The 16,161-nt window shown below is 37.9% G+C and overlaps 1 protein-coding gene across 1 annotated transcript in view; it reads right to left on the reverse strand.

Annotated features, from left to right (window-relative positions):
* The window catches only part of SLC12A3 (solute carrier family 12 member 3), a 564,508-nt gene that overhangs the window by 450,273 nt on the left and 98,074 nt on the right, over positions 1-16,161 (reverse strand). Inside the window, exon 9 of the mRNA XM_044079103.1 lies at positions 9,606-9,745. Coding sequence (XP_043935038.1) covers positions 9,606-9,745 — 140 coding nt within the window. The remainder of the gene's footprint in view (positions 1-9,605; positions 9,746-16,161) is intronic.

Raw genomic sequence — 16,161 nt, forward strand, 5'->3', positions numbered from 1 at the left:
TACTGGTGATACCTGCAGGAATACAGGTATCTTACAAATAGCAAGTAGACAAGTGTGCCCACACTTCTCAGTGGCCATGAACTGTCATTGGTAGTAGCATTCATGCACTTGCTGCAAAGTATGCAAACCACTGATAGGAAAGGGGAGTTAAGATAGTCTGTCTGCAGGATCAGCACACTGGCATCTGCGTATCGCCTCCTTTAGAGGGAACAAATGGGCTGGTTAGACTCTTCAGACAGAGAACAAATGGACATGAGTTCACTTACCCTGGCCAGAGAAGTCTGGTTCTCACTCAAATGGAGGAATACATGGACCAACTGGCTGCAGAAAAATGAGGCATTGGGCTACCCCTGCAGATATTTATTTTATTTATTTTTATTTATTTATTTATTGTACATTTGTTAACCGCGATGGTCCGGCTGGATACGTGTCCATTTTCAGCGGAGTCCCGGGGAGAAAAGCTCCAAATTACATATACAATTTACAAATTACAAATACTAGGAACGTAGCACTTAAGTTATAGGCATTACAAAATAGATAATCTAATAGTTGGGGTTACATACAAGCTGATTGTAGACATAGTACATCCATCCATCCATCCATGAGGCCTAAGGCATACTTTTCAATTAAAAGTAATAGTTAAAGATAACATATTACCTTGGGTTTAAGAAATTTTATTTACACAAACAATACCTAGAGTAGCTGACATAAAGGATCTCATTGGTTAAATGCGGAGGGATGGATGGGCAGGGACATTTATTAAGAGTGAGGTGGGGGGATGTGTGGGGTCCTAGTCCGGTTTGGTACAGGGACATATCCAGTGTGATTTGAGGTGGCTTTTAAGTTTGTGTTTAAATATAGTTGGTGATGACTCTAGGGTAATGTCAGCTGGTAGTGAGTTCCAGTTTTTACCGACAGAGTTGGCAAAGAGGGAGTCGCCTGCAGCATGGTTGGATTTGATCGTAAGTACTAGGAGTTTGGTGGATGAGCGGAGTGTTCGATTGTTGCTCTAGGGGCAGATTATGTTTCTTAGGGCTGGGGTAGTGTCCGGATGGTGGAGGATTTTATGGGCAACTTTGAGCTGGTTGAGCTGTAGGAGGTGGGGTAGTTCCAGCCAGCCCAGGAGATTCAGGTTCTGGCAGTGGTGGGTACGGTAGGGTGAGCCAGTTGCAAATCTGGCAATGTGGTTGTAACATGATGACAGTTTTTTAAGATCGGTTTTATTCAGGTGGGAGAAAAGAGGGGAGACATAGAGAAGGGTAGATAGGAGATGGGAGTGGGCAATTGCAATTCTAGCTTGCGGGGTGAGGAATGATTTGATCCTGTAGAGACTACTGGATTTTTTATTGGTAGTTTTTATAGTTTGATTGATGTGTGCATCAAACCTGAGGTTGTTGTCGATCGTGACACCCAACAGTTTAGTTTGGGTTGCTGGGGAGATGATGGTACCATTATTAGCTGTTATGTTGAACAGAGGTGAGGTGGTCCTATATGTTGGGGTGAAGGGAAGTAACTTAGTTTTGTTGGGATTTAGTATTAGGCGTTGGTTTAGTAGCCAATTTTCAACCTTGTTGAAGGTGCTTTGGGTTATTGTGGTAAGTTTTGCTGGGGTGGAGGCAGAGCAGATCAAGGTCGAGTCATCTGCATATTGAATGCAGGCAGCCTCTGGTATGACTGTGCTAAGTTCATTTATAAAGATGGAGAAAAGAAGGGGACCTAGTATTGAGCCCTGGGGGACTCTGAGTCTGATGGAGAGGTGTGAGGAGAGTTTTCCCTGCCACAGTACAGCCTGTTGCCTGCCTTGTAGGTAGGACTCAAACCATTGGAGGGCCTGTTTGTTTAAGTTGTAGGCCTCCAGGCTGTTCATTAGCATTTTGTGATCCACCATGTCAAAGGCCTTGGACAGGTCTAGAAAGAGAGCAGAGGACAGTTTGTTATTGTTATGATTGTGGTTTATCGTGTTTGAGAAAGAGAGGAGAGCTGTTGTGGTGCTGTGATTAGGCCTAAAGCCATGTTGCGAGTTGGATAGAAGTTTGTTCTGTGTGAGATATTTCATGAGTTGAATATGAACACACTTCTCCATGATCTTAGCTAGTGGTGACAAAATGGCTATGGGCCTGTAATTAGACAGTTCAGTGGAACTGCCCCCTTTGTGAAGTGGTATGACATGTCAGATTTTCCATATGTCGGGGATTATGGCTTCTGATATGGATCGGTTAATAAGGACAGAGATGGGGTATGCAATTGCATCTGCAGCCTTTTGTAAGTAGTCAGCTGGGAGGAGGTCAGCAGCCAGGGTGGTGGGACTTAGTTTCCTAAGTAGGGTCTTAATGAGTTGAGTGGGGACTGGTTGGAGACTGAAGGGAGTTATAGCTTTGGAATTGGTTGTGTTTGGATTAGAACCAGTGGGTGTGAGTTGGTTTGCTAAAGTTTGGATGGTTTCAGTGAAGAAGGTGTTAAAAAGTTGGCAATGTCTTCTGGGGGATTTTTGTTAGTGGCAAATGGGTTTGGGGTGGTGGTTTGTCCGGGGTGGAGGAGTCGGTTTGTTCCCGTCCAGAATTTCTGAGGTTTAGATTTGTGTACTTGTTGTAGGCAGTAGTAGTATTTCTTTTTATCTATAGTTACAGATTTTTTTGCATCATTTCTTAGTTGCATAAAAAATAGTTGGTCAGGTAGGGTTTTAGTAGTCCGGTAGGTGTCCCATGCTTTATTTCTTAATGCAAATTTGGCCCTAGTTTCTTTAGTGAGCCAAGGTGCAGTATTGACCTTGGTTCTACTAGTACGACTGGGGGCATGAAGATCGAGAATAGCCAGGAATCTGGAGTTGAAGTAAATGACTGCTTCATCTAGCGGGAGGCTTTTTAGGGCAGACCAGTTGCATGCCTTTAGTTCATTGTTAAATTTTTGGGGGTCAAAGTTTCTGTTGCTTCTTATAGTTCTATAGGTGGGTTGATGATAGTAGTTAACCTTAAGCTTGAGTATATATGTGAGGCAATGATCACTTAGATCATCTGGTACAGTGCCTGCCGTATAGAGATGTGGAGAGTTATTGATGAGTATCCAGTCCAGGGTACTAGCTTTGTCTTGTGATTTGCTTAGCCTAGTGGGTGAGGTTATGGTTTGGGTAAATCCTTGGAGGTTTACATGGGTTGTTGGGGATTGAGAGGAGCAGACTTTCCAGTCAATGTTGAAGTCCCCGAGGATTATGGTTTCCTGTGGCTGGTTGTTGTTGAGCTAGGTTAGAAACTCCTCAAGAGTGTCTGTGTTCTTCCCTGGGGGAATGTAAACACAGACAATGTTTATGCTTTTATGGTTGTTAATATGTAGCTTTGTGATAATGATTTCAGCGTTGTTGAATAGGGGGGGTTGTAGGTTGGCTATGGTGACAGATAAGGTGGACTTGTAGAGTATTGCTACCCCTCTGCCCTTTTTTTGGGTGCGATCAAGTCTATGCATGTTGTACCCAGGCAGCAGGACTTCATTGTCCTTAGTGGCAGGTTTTAGCCATGTTTCTGTGAGGCAGAGTATATCAGGTGAATATACTGCCAGGAGGGCATGTAGGTGCTGGATTTTGTTATTTATGCTCCTGATGTTCAGATGGCAGGCCAGCAGGGAGTCTGGGGGTCTATGTGAGGGGTCTATATTGGTTGGGGAGTTGGTGGAGAGAATAGAGGTAGTAGTAGTGGTTGGACCTGGGTTTGGGTGGATGTCACCATCCATGGTGAGGTTGTTTTTTAGCCTAGTTATGAGTTTCCAGATCCTGAGTAGAGTACTATGATAGTACCTTGGTTTGGAGCAGATGTATTTAGGCCTGATAGGGACATAATTGGGTGAGGTAAGAATCTGGGAGGGGAGAAGTTGAGGAATGTTGCGTGTAAGTGAAGGAGTTGAGGTCCAGAATCTGGGGTAGTGAAAGCCAAGGTATTCCGTGTTCTCATAGGAGGAGAGTAGAAATGGGATGATTAGCAGGGATGGCAGAAAGGTTAGCAATAAAGGTGTGTAGACAGACATAGCAGTTAGGTTAAGATTTGGTACTAGTATGAGAGTAGTGGAGGGGAGGGAGAGTAGTATTGGCAGATGGGGTAGGTTGAGGTTGTAGTACAGGTTGTAGGTGATTGGTTGTAGAGGGGTTGGGAGTGGCCAGGGAGATATAAATTAAGCAATAGTAGGGGTGGGTGAGATTTGGGGGCAGGGTGGGGCGCGAAGCGAGCCCAAGCAAAGCGAGGGCGAGCAGAGCGGGGCTTAACCAGTTTTCCAATTTGCCAGTGATTGGAGGTTGCAAGGTGGGTGTACTATTACTTCCAATAGGTCTTTTAGGCAAGTTTTAAGTTCTAAATTAGCTTTAGTTTAATAGGCCCTTTTAGGCAGGATATAAGTTTTAAATTAGCCTTAATTTACTGTTTTGCAGGAGAGTTAGCTGCAAGGTAATCACTAGATGAACTTAAAAACACTATTGACTGAGGGTTTTTGTTTATATGGCTAAGGTTAGCTATATCGCTGCAGTTTACAATAGGGCTTTTTGAGGGTATTTCTAGTGCCAGACCCAGCTACAGTTCATTTAAAACATCAGTTAAGAGTTAGGGTTATTACCCTTATAACTTTTCAATGCTGGGTTTGGTGGTCTCGGTCCGTGTGCTTCACTACTCACACTGTTAAGTTCTTTAAGCTGAGGGAGCTTGCTAGGTACTGTTAGCAAGGGAGCAACCTGTGGGGATAGATTTGTAACAGTTACCAGCAGGCAGCAGTGTTGCAAGTACACAGTTCCCATTCCTTTAAATAGTTAGCGTCCCCTTGTATAGATATATTCACATTTCAGTAGACAGTTTTAATATTAAAACATATGTCTTACAGCATGCACACCTAAATATCTGCTAATACATTCTACCACACTTTGTAATTAGTTAACAGGAATTATCTATACAGTCTGTAGGTATTCCAGGTTACAGCATGCTATGCTGCGACCTCTGAGCCGTAATTATCCAGCGTAATCTCATATAACAGAGTGGTAATTTAAATAGTGGTGTACAATTCAAGCACTGTCGTTATCTTTACTCTGGTTTATAGCGGACTTATTTTAACAACTAATACAGAGCCATGAGGTAGTTTAAACAGCTAAGTACAAGCTTAAAAACACTACAATGTCTAACGCTATTCTATGCCACTCTTCGGTATCAAATTAAGTACACAGCAAATATCTATTCATTACTCTCTATAACAGCAGTAGTTTCAGAAATTCAGGCAACATTATAAGATATGATACAGGTTATAAGATATTTACAAGATATTTACAAACCGTGTTAATAGCAGGCGACTGGCTAGGTCTTGCGGTACTAGAGCTTTGAAAATAGTGGTTAGTGTGGGAGGGATATGTAACCTCGGTTCAGTGGGCTTAACCAGTTTTCCAATTTGCCAGTGATTGGAGGTTGCAAGGTGGGTGTACTATTACTTCCAATAGGTCTTTTAGGCAAGTTTTAAGTTCTAAATTAGCTTTAGTTTAATAGGTCCTTTTAGGCAGGATATAAGTTTTAAATTAGCCTTAATTTACTGTTTTGCAGGAGAGTTAGTTGCAAGGTAGTCACTAGATGAACTTAAAAACACTAGCGACTGAGGGTTTTTGTTTATATGGCTAAGGTTAGCTATATCGCTGCAGTTTACAATAGGGCTTTTTGAGGGTATTTCTAGTGCCGGACCCAGCTACAGTTCTTTTAAAACATCAGTTAAGAGTTAGGGTTATTACCCTTATAACTTTTCAATGCAGGGTTTGGTGGTCTCGGTCTGCGTGCTTCACTACTCGCACTGTTAAGTTCTTTAAGCTGAGGAAGCTTGCTAGGTACTGTTAGCAGGGGAGCGACCCTTATAACTTTTCAATGCAGGGTTTAGTGGTCCCGGTCCGCATGCTTCACTACTCGCACTGTTAAGTTCTTTAAGCTGAGGGAGCTTGCTAGGTACTGTTAGCAGGGGAGCAACTGTGTTAACAGCAGGCGACTGGCTAGGTCCTGGGGCATATTAAGAGCATATTAAAAGGGTAACTAGTTTTCAGTATCTATGACTACTTTCCTCCATAAAAAGTAACTTGTTTTCAGAATCTGTGGCTAGTTACTTGTATAAAAATGTAACACTTTTTCAGAGTCTGTGGCTAATCACCTCAATATAAAAGTAGTTAATTTTCAGTGTCTGTGACTAGCCACCTGAATATAAAAGTAACTTGTTTTCAGTGTCTATGACTAGTCACCTGAATTTAAAAGTAACCCATTTTCAGAGTCTGAGACTAGTCACCTAAATATACAAGTAACTAGTTTTCAGTGTCTGAGGCTAGTCACCTGAATATAAAAGTAACTAGCTTTCAGTGTCTGTGGCTAGTCACCTGAATATAAAAGTAAAATAGTTTTCAATGTCTGTGACTAGTCACCTGAATATAAAAGTAACTTGTTTTCAGTGTATGTGACTAGTCACCTGAATATAAAAATAACTAGTTTTCAGTGTCTGTGGCTAGCCACCAGAATATAAAAGTAGCTAGTTTTTCAGTGTCTATGGCTAGTCACCTGAACATGAAAATAACTAGTTTTCAGTGTCTGTGGCTAGTCACTTGAATATAAAATTAACTCATTTTCAGTGTCTGTGGCTAGTCACCTGAATATAAAAGTAACTAGTTTTCAGTGCCTGTGACTAGTCACCTAAATATAAAAGTAACTAATTTTCAGTGTCTGTGGCTAGTCACCTGAATATAAATGGAACTCATTTCCAGAGTCTTTGGCTAGTCACCTGAATATAAAAGTAACTGTTTTTCAGCGTCTGTGGCTAGTCACTTCAGCATAAAAAATAACTAGTTTTCAGTGTCTGTGACTAGTCTCCTGAATATAAAAGTAATTTGTTTTCAGAGTCTGTGGCTAGTCACCTGAATATAAAAGTAACTTTTTTCAGAGTCTGTGACTAGCCACCTGAATATAAAAATAACTAGTTTTCAGTGTCTGTGGCTAGTCACCTGAATATAAAATTAACACGTTTTAACTTATTTTCAAAGTCTGTGACTAGTCACCTGAATATAAAAGTAACTAGTTTTCAATGTCTGTGACTAGTCACCTGAATATAAAAATAACTAGTTTTCAGTGTCTGCGACTAGTCACCTGAATATAAAAGTAACTTCTTTTCAGTGTCTGTGGCTAGTCACCTGAAAATAAAAGTAACTCAATTTCAGAGTATGTGGCTAGTCACCTGAATATAAAAGTCACTAGTTTTCAGTGTCTGTGGCTAGTCACCTGAATATAAAAGTAACTAGTTTTCAGTGTCTGTGACTAGTCACCTAAATATAAAAGTAAGTAGTTTTCAGTGTCTGTGGCTAGTCACCTGAATATAAACGGAACTCATTTCCAGAGTCTTTGGCTAGTCACCTAAATATAAAAGTAACTGTTTTTCAGTGTCTGTGGCTAGTCACCTGAATATAAAAGTAACTCATTTTCAGTGTCTGTGGCTATTCACTTGAATATAAAAAATAACTAGTTTTAAGTGTCTGTAACCAGTCACCTAAATATAAAAGTAATTTGTTTTTAGAGTCTGTGGCTAGTCACCTGAATATAAAAGTAACTTGTTTTCAGAGTTTGTGGCTAGTCACCTGAATATAAAAGCAATTAGTTTTCAGTATCTGTGGATAGTCACCTGAATATAAAAGTAACTAGTTTTCAGTGTCTGTGGCTAGTCATCTGAATATAAAAATAACTTGTTTTCAGTGTCTGTGACAAGTCACCTGAATATAAAAATAACTTGTTTTCAGTGTCTGTGACAAGTCACCTGAATATAAAAGTAACTTGTTTTCAGTGTATGTGACTAGTCACCTGAATATAAAAATAACTAGTTTTCAGTGTCTGTGGCTAGCCACCTGAATATAAAAGTAACTTATTTTCAGTGTATGTGACTAGTCACCTGAATATAAAAATAACTAGTTTTCAATGTCTGTGACTAGCCACCTGAATATAAAAGTAACTAGTTTTCAGTGCCTGTGACTAGTCACCTAAATATAAAAGTAACTAATTTTCAGTGTCTGTGGCTAGTCACCTGAATATAAATGGAATATAAATGGAACTCATTTCCAGAGTCTTTGGCTAGTCACCTGAATGTAAAAGTAACTATTTTTCAGTGTCTGTGGCTAGTCACTTGAGCATAAAAAATAACTAGTTTTCAGTGTCTGTGACTAGTCACCTGAATATAAAAGTAATTTGTTTTCAGAGTCTGCGGCTAGTCACCGGAATATAAAAGTAACTTTTTTCAGAGTCTGTGACTAGCCACCTGAATATAAAAGCAGCTAGTTTTTCAGTGTCTATGGCTAGTCACCTGAACATGAAAGTAACTAGTTGTCAGAGTCTGCGGCTAGTCACCTGAATATAAAAATAACTAGTTTTCAGTGTCTGTGGCTAGTCACCTGAATATAAAATTAACATGTTAACTTATTTTCAAAGTCTGCGACTAGTCACCTGAATATAAAAGTAACTAGTTTTCAGTGTCTGTGACTAGTCACCTAAATATAAAAGTAACTCCTTTTCAGTGTCTGTGGCTAGTCATCTGAATTTAAAAGTAACTAGTTTTCAGTGTCTGTGGCTAGTCACCTAAATATAAAAGTAACTGTTTTTCAGTGTCTGTGGCTAGTCACCTGAATATAAAAGTAACTCATTTTCAGTGTCTGTGGGTATTCACTTGAATATAAAAAATAACTAGTTTTCAGTGTCTGTAACTAGTCACCTAAATATAAAAGTAATTTGTTTTTAGAGTCTGTGGCTAGTCACCTGAATATAAAAGTAACTTGTTTTCAGAGTTTGTGGCTAGTCACCTGAATATAAAAGCAATTAGTTTTCAGTATCTGTGGCTAGTCACCTGAATATAAAAGTAACTAGTTTTCAGTGTCTGTGGCTAGTCATCTGAATATAAAAATAACTTGTTTTCAGTGTCTGTGACTAGTCACCTGAATATAAATGGAATATAAATGGAACTCATTTCCAGAGTCTTTGGCTAGTCACCTGAATATAAAAGTAACTGTTTTTCGGTGTCTGTGGCTAGTCACTTGAGCATAAAAAATAACTAGTTTTCAGTGTCTGTGACTAGTCACCTGAATATAAAAGTAATTTGTTTTCAGAGTCTGTGGCTAGTCACCTGAATATAAAAGTAACTTTTTTCAGAGTATTTGGCTAGCCACCTGAATATAAAAGCAGCTAGTTTTTCAGTGTCTATGGCTAGTCACCTGAACATGAAAGTAACTAGTTTTCAGAGTCTGTGGCTAGTCACCTGACTATAAAAATAACTAGTTTTCATTGTCTGTGGCTAGTCACCTGAATATAAAATTAACATGTTTTAACTTATTTTCAAAGTCTGTGACTAGTCACCTGAATATAAAAGTAACTAGTTTTCAGTGTCTGTGACTAGTCACCTAAATATAAAAGTAACTCCTTTTCAGTGTCTGTGGCTAGTCATCTGAATATAAAAGTAACTCATTTTCAGTGTCTGTGACTAGTCACCTGAATATAAAAGTAACTAGTTTTCAGAGTCTGCGGCTAGTCACCGAAATAAAAAAGTAACTGATTTTCAGAGTCTGTGGTTACTCACTTGTAGTCTATACATACCTTTAGGAGATCTCTTACAGTTTCAGCAAAGCCAACAGTGTGCATAGCAACAGCTACTGCATTTGCAAAAGCAAAAATGAGTCCGATGGAACCTCCCAGCTCTGGGCCCAGGCTTCTGGAGATTAGAAAATATGTACCACCTAAACATACAAAAACGTTTTCATTATACTCCAGCAAAGATCAGATCTCTAAGTTTTGTTTTATAATATATAGAATATAGTGCAAAACAATCTGAAGTACAAGTCAGCGACAATGGTCTCTAATTCTAGAAGTTCAGGTAAAGTAAATCAGCATATACATCACAATACATAAAGAAACAAGGCGACTAAGATTTCTATTCCTGTAACAGCACTCAGCATAAAGGAAATCTGTGGCTCAACAGTTTTATATTACATACCTTGATGCCCAGATGCAAAACCTGGCAACAGAAAATTAACTACAAGTACTTGTTGCAAGGCTCAAAATGCAAGTTTCAAAGGGTCATCTTCAAGTATTTAGGATCAGATATAGAGGAGCATTGTCATCATCATCAGAATTCCAGACAATATTTGGGATGAACCAGGTTCAAAGAGGTCTGGCCCAATTTCTAAGCTATGTAATTTTATATTTCTTGTCACCAAATTTCCTGCATTATACAGGCTATGATGCATATTTGCAGGGCTTTACATGCACTGCTAATTCACAAACTGCCTCACTATTAAAGCAGCCAGCTGGGTGAATTTCAGGCAGGAGAGCTAGGATGTGCATTCTTACATTTTTAAGGGTGGAGACTGTTTTAGAAATCTGACTAAATGAAGAGCTCTAAGCTGAGTGTGTGTGTCACAGTATGATGAAACAGAAAAAGATCCTGCAAGTTTGTCATAAGAAAGTCAGTGTCACCACAGATCCATGATTCCCATCAGAAATATGGCTGAATTTGTACTAGCCAAATTATTTCATAATTTCTAATATCACTGTCATTGTCACAGATCCTAACAAGCTCACATCTTAAGCTGAAAATCAGAAGGCAATAAAGGATTTTCTTACAAGTTAAATATGGGACACAACTAGATGTCAGTACATCAGACTGCTCTTCAGTGCTTCTGTCTTTTAAAAATCCTTTACTGGCTTCAGCTCAACATTCAATCAACCTTTTTTTGGCAAAAGTACAAGAAAGAGGCAAAATTCTTAGAGCATTTTACATATAGATGGCCCCAGTGCTCACAGGGCTCAGTCATGAACAGCATAACACCACTGTGATGCTCATGAATGCATAACTAAAATAAGTTATACATCATGACAAACTGCAGTACTTGGTACTCTCAGCCACTGTCAATTGTTTTATTCACACTGTGTCAGCTTGTACTATAGCTTTTTGAGGGTTCTTTATGGGAGATACTTTTTGCCCTCTGTGCCTGCTGGTTATCAACCTTGTCCCATTCTCTCTCTGTCACCCATTTATTCTTCAGCGTAGCTTGCCACTTCATACACATCACCCTGCAGGGGATGCTCCATGTTCTGCAATGGGAATCAGCAGGGAAATGACTCATCTTGCATGGCTTGAACAGTGGCTGCTGTAGGCAACTGGTGCTGCACAACACACAAGTGGAAGAGAGAGTATCAACCAGGAAGACATAGAGTGTGAATGATTTTTTTTTAATACCATAATGCCTCACACAGTAGCCTGATATGCAGTGAAATGACTCATGCGCACTTTGATGCATGGTTTAAATAGCTGTTATTGTGGACATATATATATATATATATATATATATATATATATATATATATATATATATATATATATATATATATATATATATATATATATATATATATATATACAGATTGATTGATGCACACATCTCAGCTTGTACTTCTGCATGCTGATATGTTCGCTTCCACTGGGTGTCAACCTTGCAATTACATTGGCCTGTCTTCCTACTTCCCACCAGGAAAACTGAGCCATCATTGCCCATTCATCCCCAACATTCCCATCTGGCTCCACCAGGTCCTGAGCCAGTAAATAATCTCAAGTCACTTGGGTCACAATCACTGTTTTATCAGTCCATGTCACTGAACTGGACAGGTGGCCATAATAGTTTAGTTCTAAAACATACAGTGTATTATTCTAAGAGAATCATGCTTTACTTCCATTTTATTCTTTACCACAATATGAGGTGCAGATCATACGTTACAATGCAGTATATTTTTATATCCTGCATATTTCTCCTTTAAAAACATAATACGGTCAACTCTGAATTACAGCAGATAAACTTCCTTACTTTCTATACATCAAACTTGATTCTGTTCTCTGTTATGATATGCCAAGAAACCTACTGCATCAATACTCATCAGTAAAAGCATTAATAATATATCATAATGTACTTCTGCATTTCATCTTTCAAAGCTCTTATCATTTGCTAATGCACATGCATTTAGAATGGCACCACATAACACTTAACAAAAGTACAATTCTGAATAATAAATTTGTGGATGTTAACCTACAATTTACTGTCATTAGGGTACACAAACGATCTTAATGAGGCACACTTTCCACATGTTTTTGTACTTGATTTACCTAAGTGCTATAGACCAAGACAAGCTTAACTAGCCAGACTGACAGAGCCTATAATTTTCTAATGTCTGCATCATTATGAAAAATAATCCAAATTTTATGTAAACAGTTTCAAAAACTAAGGTGTTCCATTTCCTACAAATATATCCTCCTTTGGTTGTTATTCAATTTGCTTTTAAAGGCCTTCTGACATGTCTTAATGACTAGAAGATTTTTTTCACCTATTTTAAGTAATTTATGATGCAAAAATAGCTAAGCTACTCTATTATCACGTACAGTATCACAGTCATAAAACTTTGTCTTCAAGGATTTTCAGGTATTTAAAATTCACAGTATTTCCATTTGACATGCCACTATATCTTCAGTCAAGATAGTAAGTACTCAAAGTTATTAGAGACCTTTCAAACTGAATGCATATCATGAGGACCAGTTAAAATGGCCTTATTCTCTGGCTATAATCCATATAAGGTTCCGATACTGAAAGAAAGTACAGCAAAATATGCATAAAGATACATTTAGGAGCAAACCTCCCAGCTGAACAGTAGTAGATGCATTATAGTTTGTGAGCATATTAAATGCAAGTGATGAAGGGACTTTATAAGAAAGCTTGGCCCTTCAGCATACAGGAAAGAAGACCTGACTATGATATCCCGAGTATGACTAGTGGATCAAGGACTGAAGAACCAGGAGGGGAAGGTTGACAGTTTGACATTTTGTCCACTCAAGGTGGTTCTAGTCAGCCAGTCATCACCAAGAAAGCAGAGGCGTGCAAGGTACCAAAATGGCCAGGACCAGGAACATAAAATTGCTCCTAGTAAGCTGATGACACAGTAGCCAATGATTGTGTGTGTGTGTGTGTGTGTGTGTGTGTGTGTGTGTGTGTGTGTGTGTGTGTGTGTGTGTGTGTGTGTGTGCACTGAAATATGAAGGTGTTTGCTAGCAGCAACCTTTTCATTTGTTACAGATCTCTTTAATGTGGAATTATTTAGAAGACTTTTACTTCTGCAGACATTGTGCACTTTTGACTGATATTGATGCATTGTAATGACAATTGTATTAGAGGCCTTTTATGGTTGAAATGTTCTGAATTTGGCAATTTTGTCATTATTGGTTCATATGTTTTGTTTCATTGCTTACTGGAAAAATATTCAAAACTATAAATTTATTCCTTTGTATTATACAAGGAATATAATTTAACTATTATATATTATAATTTAATACAATCAGGAAGGTGAATCAAAGAACGTTTGCATGGTCAAAAAATGTGTTCAAGGGGCCTATGATTTGAAAACAGCCCAAAAGTAAACTTAATCCACCACTAACTAGATGCATTTTCTTTGAATGTAGGTTTCAGTGCTGTGTCAGTCAATGTGAGTTTCAAAAGCAGAGATGTTTTTTTGCTAAGTCTGTTTTCATTGTGAGACTGTATTGCTTTCTTTAGCAAATATCTAAAAGTGTTTGTACTACAAAATTTGAAATAAACGTTTTAAATGAAATCCAAATATCTGTAATCATTGTAGAAATAAAGCAGAAAACAGTATTCACACTAAGAGTTTTGAACAGTGTTTATGGCAACTGGGGTGAAATGGAGAAATAGCCAAGTAATGGGACCCTGGAATGGATGCATGGGGGAGGGTACCAAAATTACATGCATTTTGCTTTCACGTACATGCCCAGAATTTTGACATGAAAAGTTGGCAGTCCTGCTCCCACTATTAGCATGGGTCCCTGGCACAGATCAAAGTAGTGTGCTGACAGTCAATTAATTGTTGGGTTATATGAACGCAATCTTTTATTACAAGCAAAGAGAATTGAATCATGGTAAAGTCATGTGCAATTTAAAGGTCCCTTTCAAAGTATTATTATTCCGATCAGAATTATACAACTGTATACTGCACCAAAAAGTTTAGGAAGATCATCAGAAGGAAAATGTTCTTAAGCTATGCCACTACTTACATTAATATTTATAAAAAACAGTTTTAGGAAATGGCTGTGCTGTATTTAGTTAGGGCTACATATATCAAACACATTGTCATTGCAATGTAAAAACTGGCTGTGTGTAATTACCCTGTGGCCAAATGCATGACAATATTCAGTTGATATGCTTGCCAATATAGTATGAGTGCGAAGGTCCTGGGCTTCTAATGAGTTTTGTGTTATCAACTGAAATTTAACTCTCTCATATTTTACTTGCATATACTATACAAATCCAAGTAAAGCATTTACTGAGACCAAAGCTCATTCAAGACCTCTAAAAAGAGGTATATTTGCCCGGTGGATTTTACTTCTTTAAAAATAAACAATAAATAAAAGAAGTCTCTTTGCAATTCTAAAACAGAAGCAAATTACTAACACTCAGTGACAGATGTACCGACCAATATCTTTTGAAGGGTTTTACCACACCTCGCCAAACTCGAACAAACTAAATTTGGAAACCCTGAAATATAAATGGTCAGAACAAAACCAGACAAAATCTAAACATATCAGAAGCTTATATACATAAACAAATGTGCAGACTGCATTGCTAAAATTAATGCAAGATACTGGTGATAAAATCATATACTGCAGGAATGCTGAGGGACATAAACTCTCCTGTATCGCTCCTGTAAGGTGATTTGCCCAATACCCACCCCATATTTATATATTCTAACTCCAGCATCTTGTCATCTTAAAGAAATGGCAGAAAATACAGATGTTCCTCTTTTTTAGTAGTACTGCAACCTTGCAGTCAGAATATATAAATAGAGGTAATGAGAATACAGTTGTTACATGGAGTGTAGGAGTGACAACCTTGTAATAGAACAAATGTAAAAAATATTTACTCATTCAGTTCTATAGATCACATTAATATGTAGTATTCTTTGTAAAGGTTATAGGGAAATACACTCTTTAGCAGCATGCATGCAGCTTGTTTTTTTAATTTATTTATATTTAATTAAGGCATTTATGTTTAAATGCTTAAAATGACTAGGTATGTTATTTAAGGAAGTGATAACTTAGATGGATGCATTTCTGATGAAGCCCCCTGTGAGGGATGAAATTGCTTAATGGTTGTACATTTTGGAGCATTTGATTCATTTTTAATACTGGTGTGGTTAAAACCTATACTGAAAGCACCGGGTTGTTTTGTCTGTTCTTCTTAGCACTCTAGTCTTTATACATGCAACGTTATTCTAAGCTTTCCGTTGCTTTTTAAGTGGTGACAGAAGTTTCCCAAAATACATAGTTTAAAACATTCTCAGCTCCTCTATTCAGTTATTTACTGAAAAATAATGGGATCCATTACCTGAGGTACATTGTGGTGCCCCATGGGTAGTGAACTGAATGTTAGTGATTTTAAACACCACATATGCAATGTTGAAATTACACTGCTCATCTGTTTTCTTCATTACAGCACATGATTTACAGCAGAGTAAATCCTCCACTATTAACTAAGTTAGTTGTGGGATCTGTCAGTCTTGCTAGTACATGTTTTGCAGAATGAAGCATATTGGTTACATTCAAGATTTATAAAAATCAAGCACTTTGAATTTCCATATTGAATTTCAGTATTGTAAATTCATATTTTAAGATTTAGTATATTCTATTTCTGTAAGAAACAGTGAAACCTTTTATTTGACTCCTATTTATAGATATTGACAGCATCTCATCTAAACATTAGTTAATTTATATTCAAATGCTGGTATATAAGGTATATGGATATTTTCCTTTGTTATACAAAGTGAATGGGCATACCTTCATTGAAGGTTGTGCGTCAGGGCTGGTAACTCAGCACGTAAAAATCAACTACAAATCATTAGCGGACCGGAGTTCTGCTGTGGCGACCCCTAACCAGGAAAAGCCGAAAGACACAAACAAACAAACACAAAGTAAACAAAGTACACATTGCAAATCCTTGAAAATATCATCTTGAATCCCTAAGAGCATATTCATTGGTTTTCAGTGCTGTTGTAGATTCTTAAAATTAAAACATAAAGTAGTTATGTAGTTTGCATGTAC

This window comes from Protopterus annectens, chromosome 8.part0 (genome assembly GCF_019279795.1).
Source record: "Protopterus annectens isolate FY-2018-M chromosome 8.part0, PAN1.0, whole genome shotgun sequence".
NCBI classification, from domain to species: Eukaryota; Metazoa; Chordata; order Ceratodontiformes; family Protopteridae; genus Protopterus; species Protopterus annectens.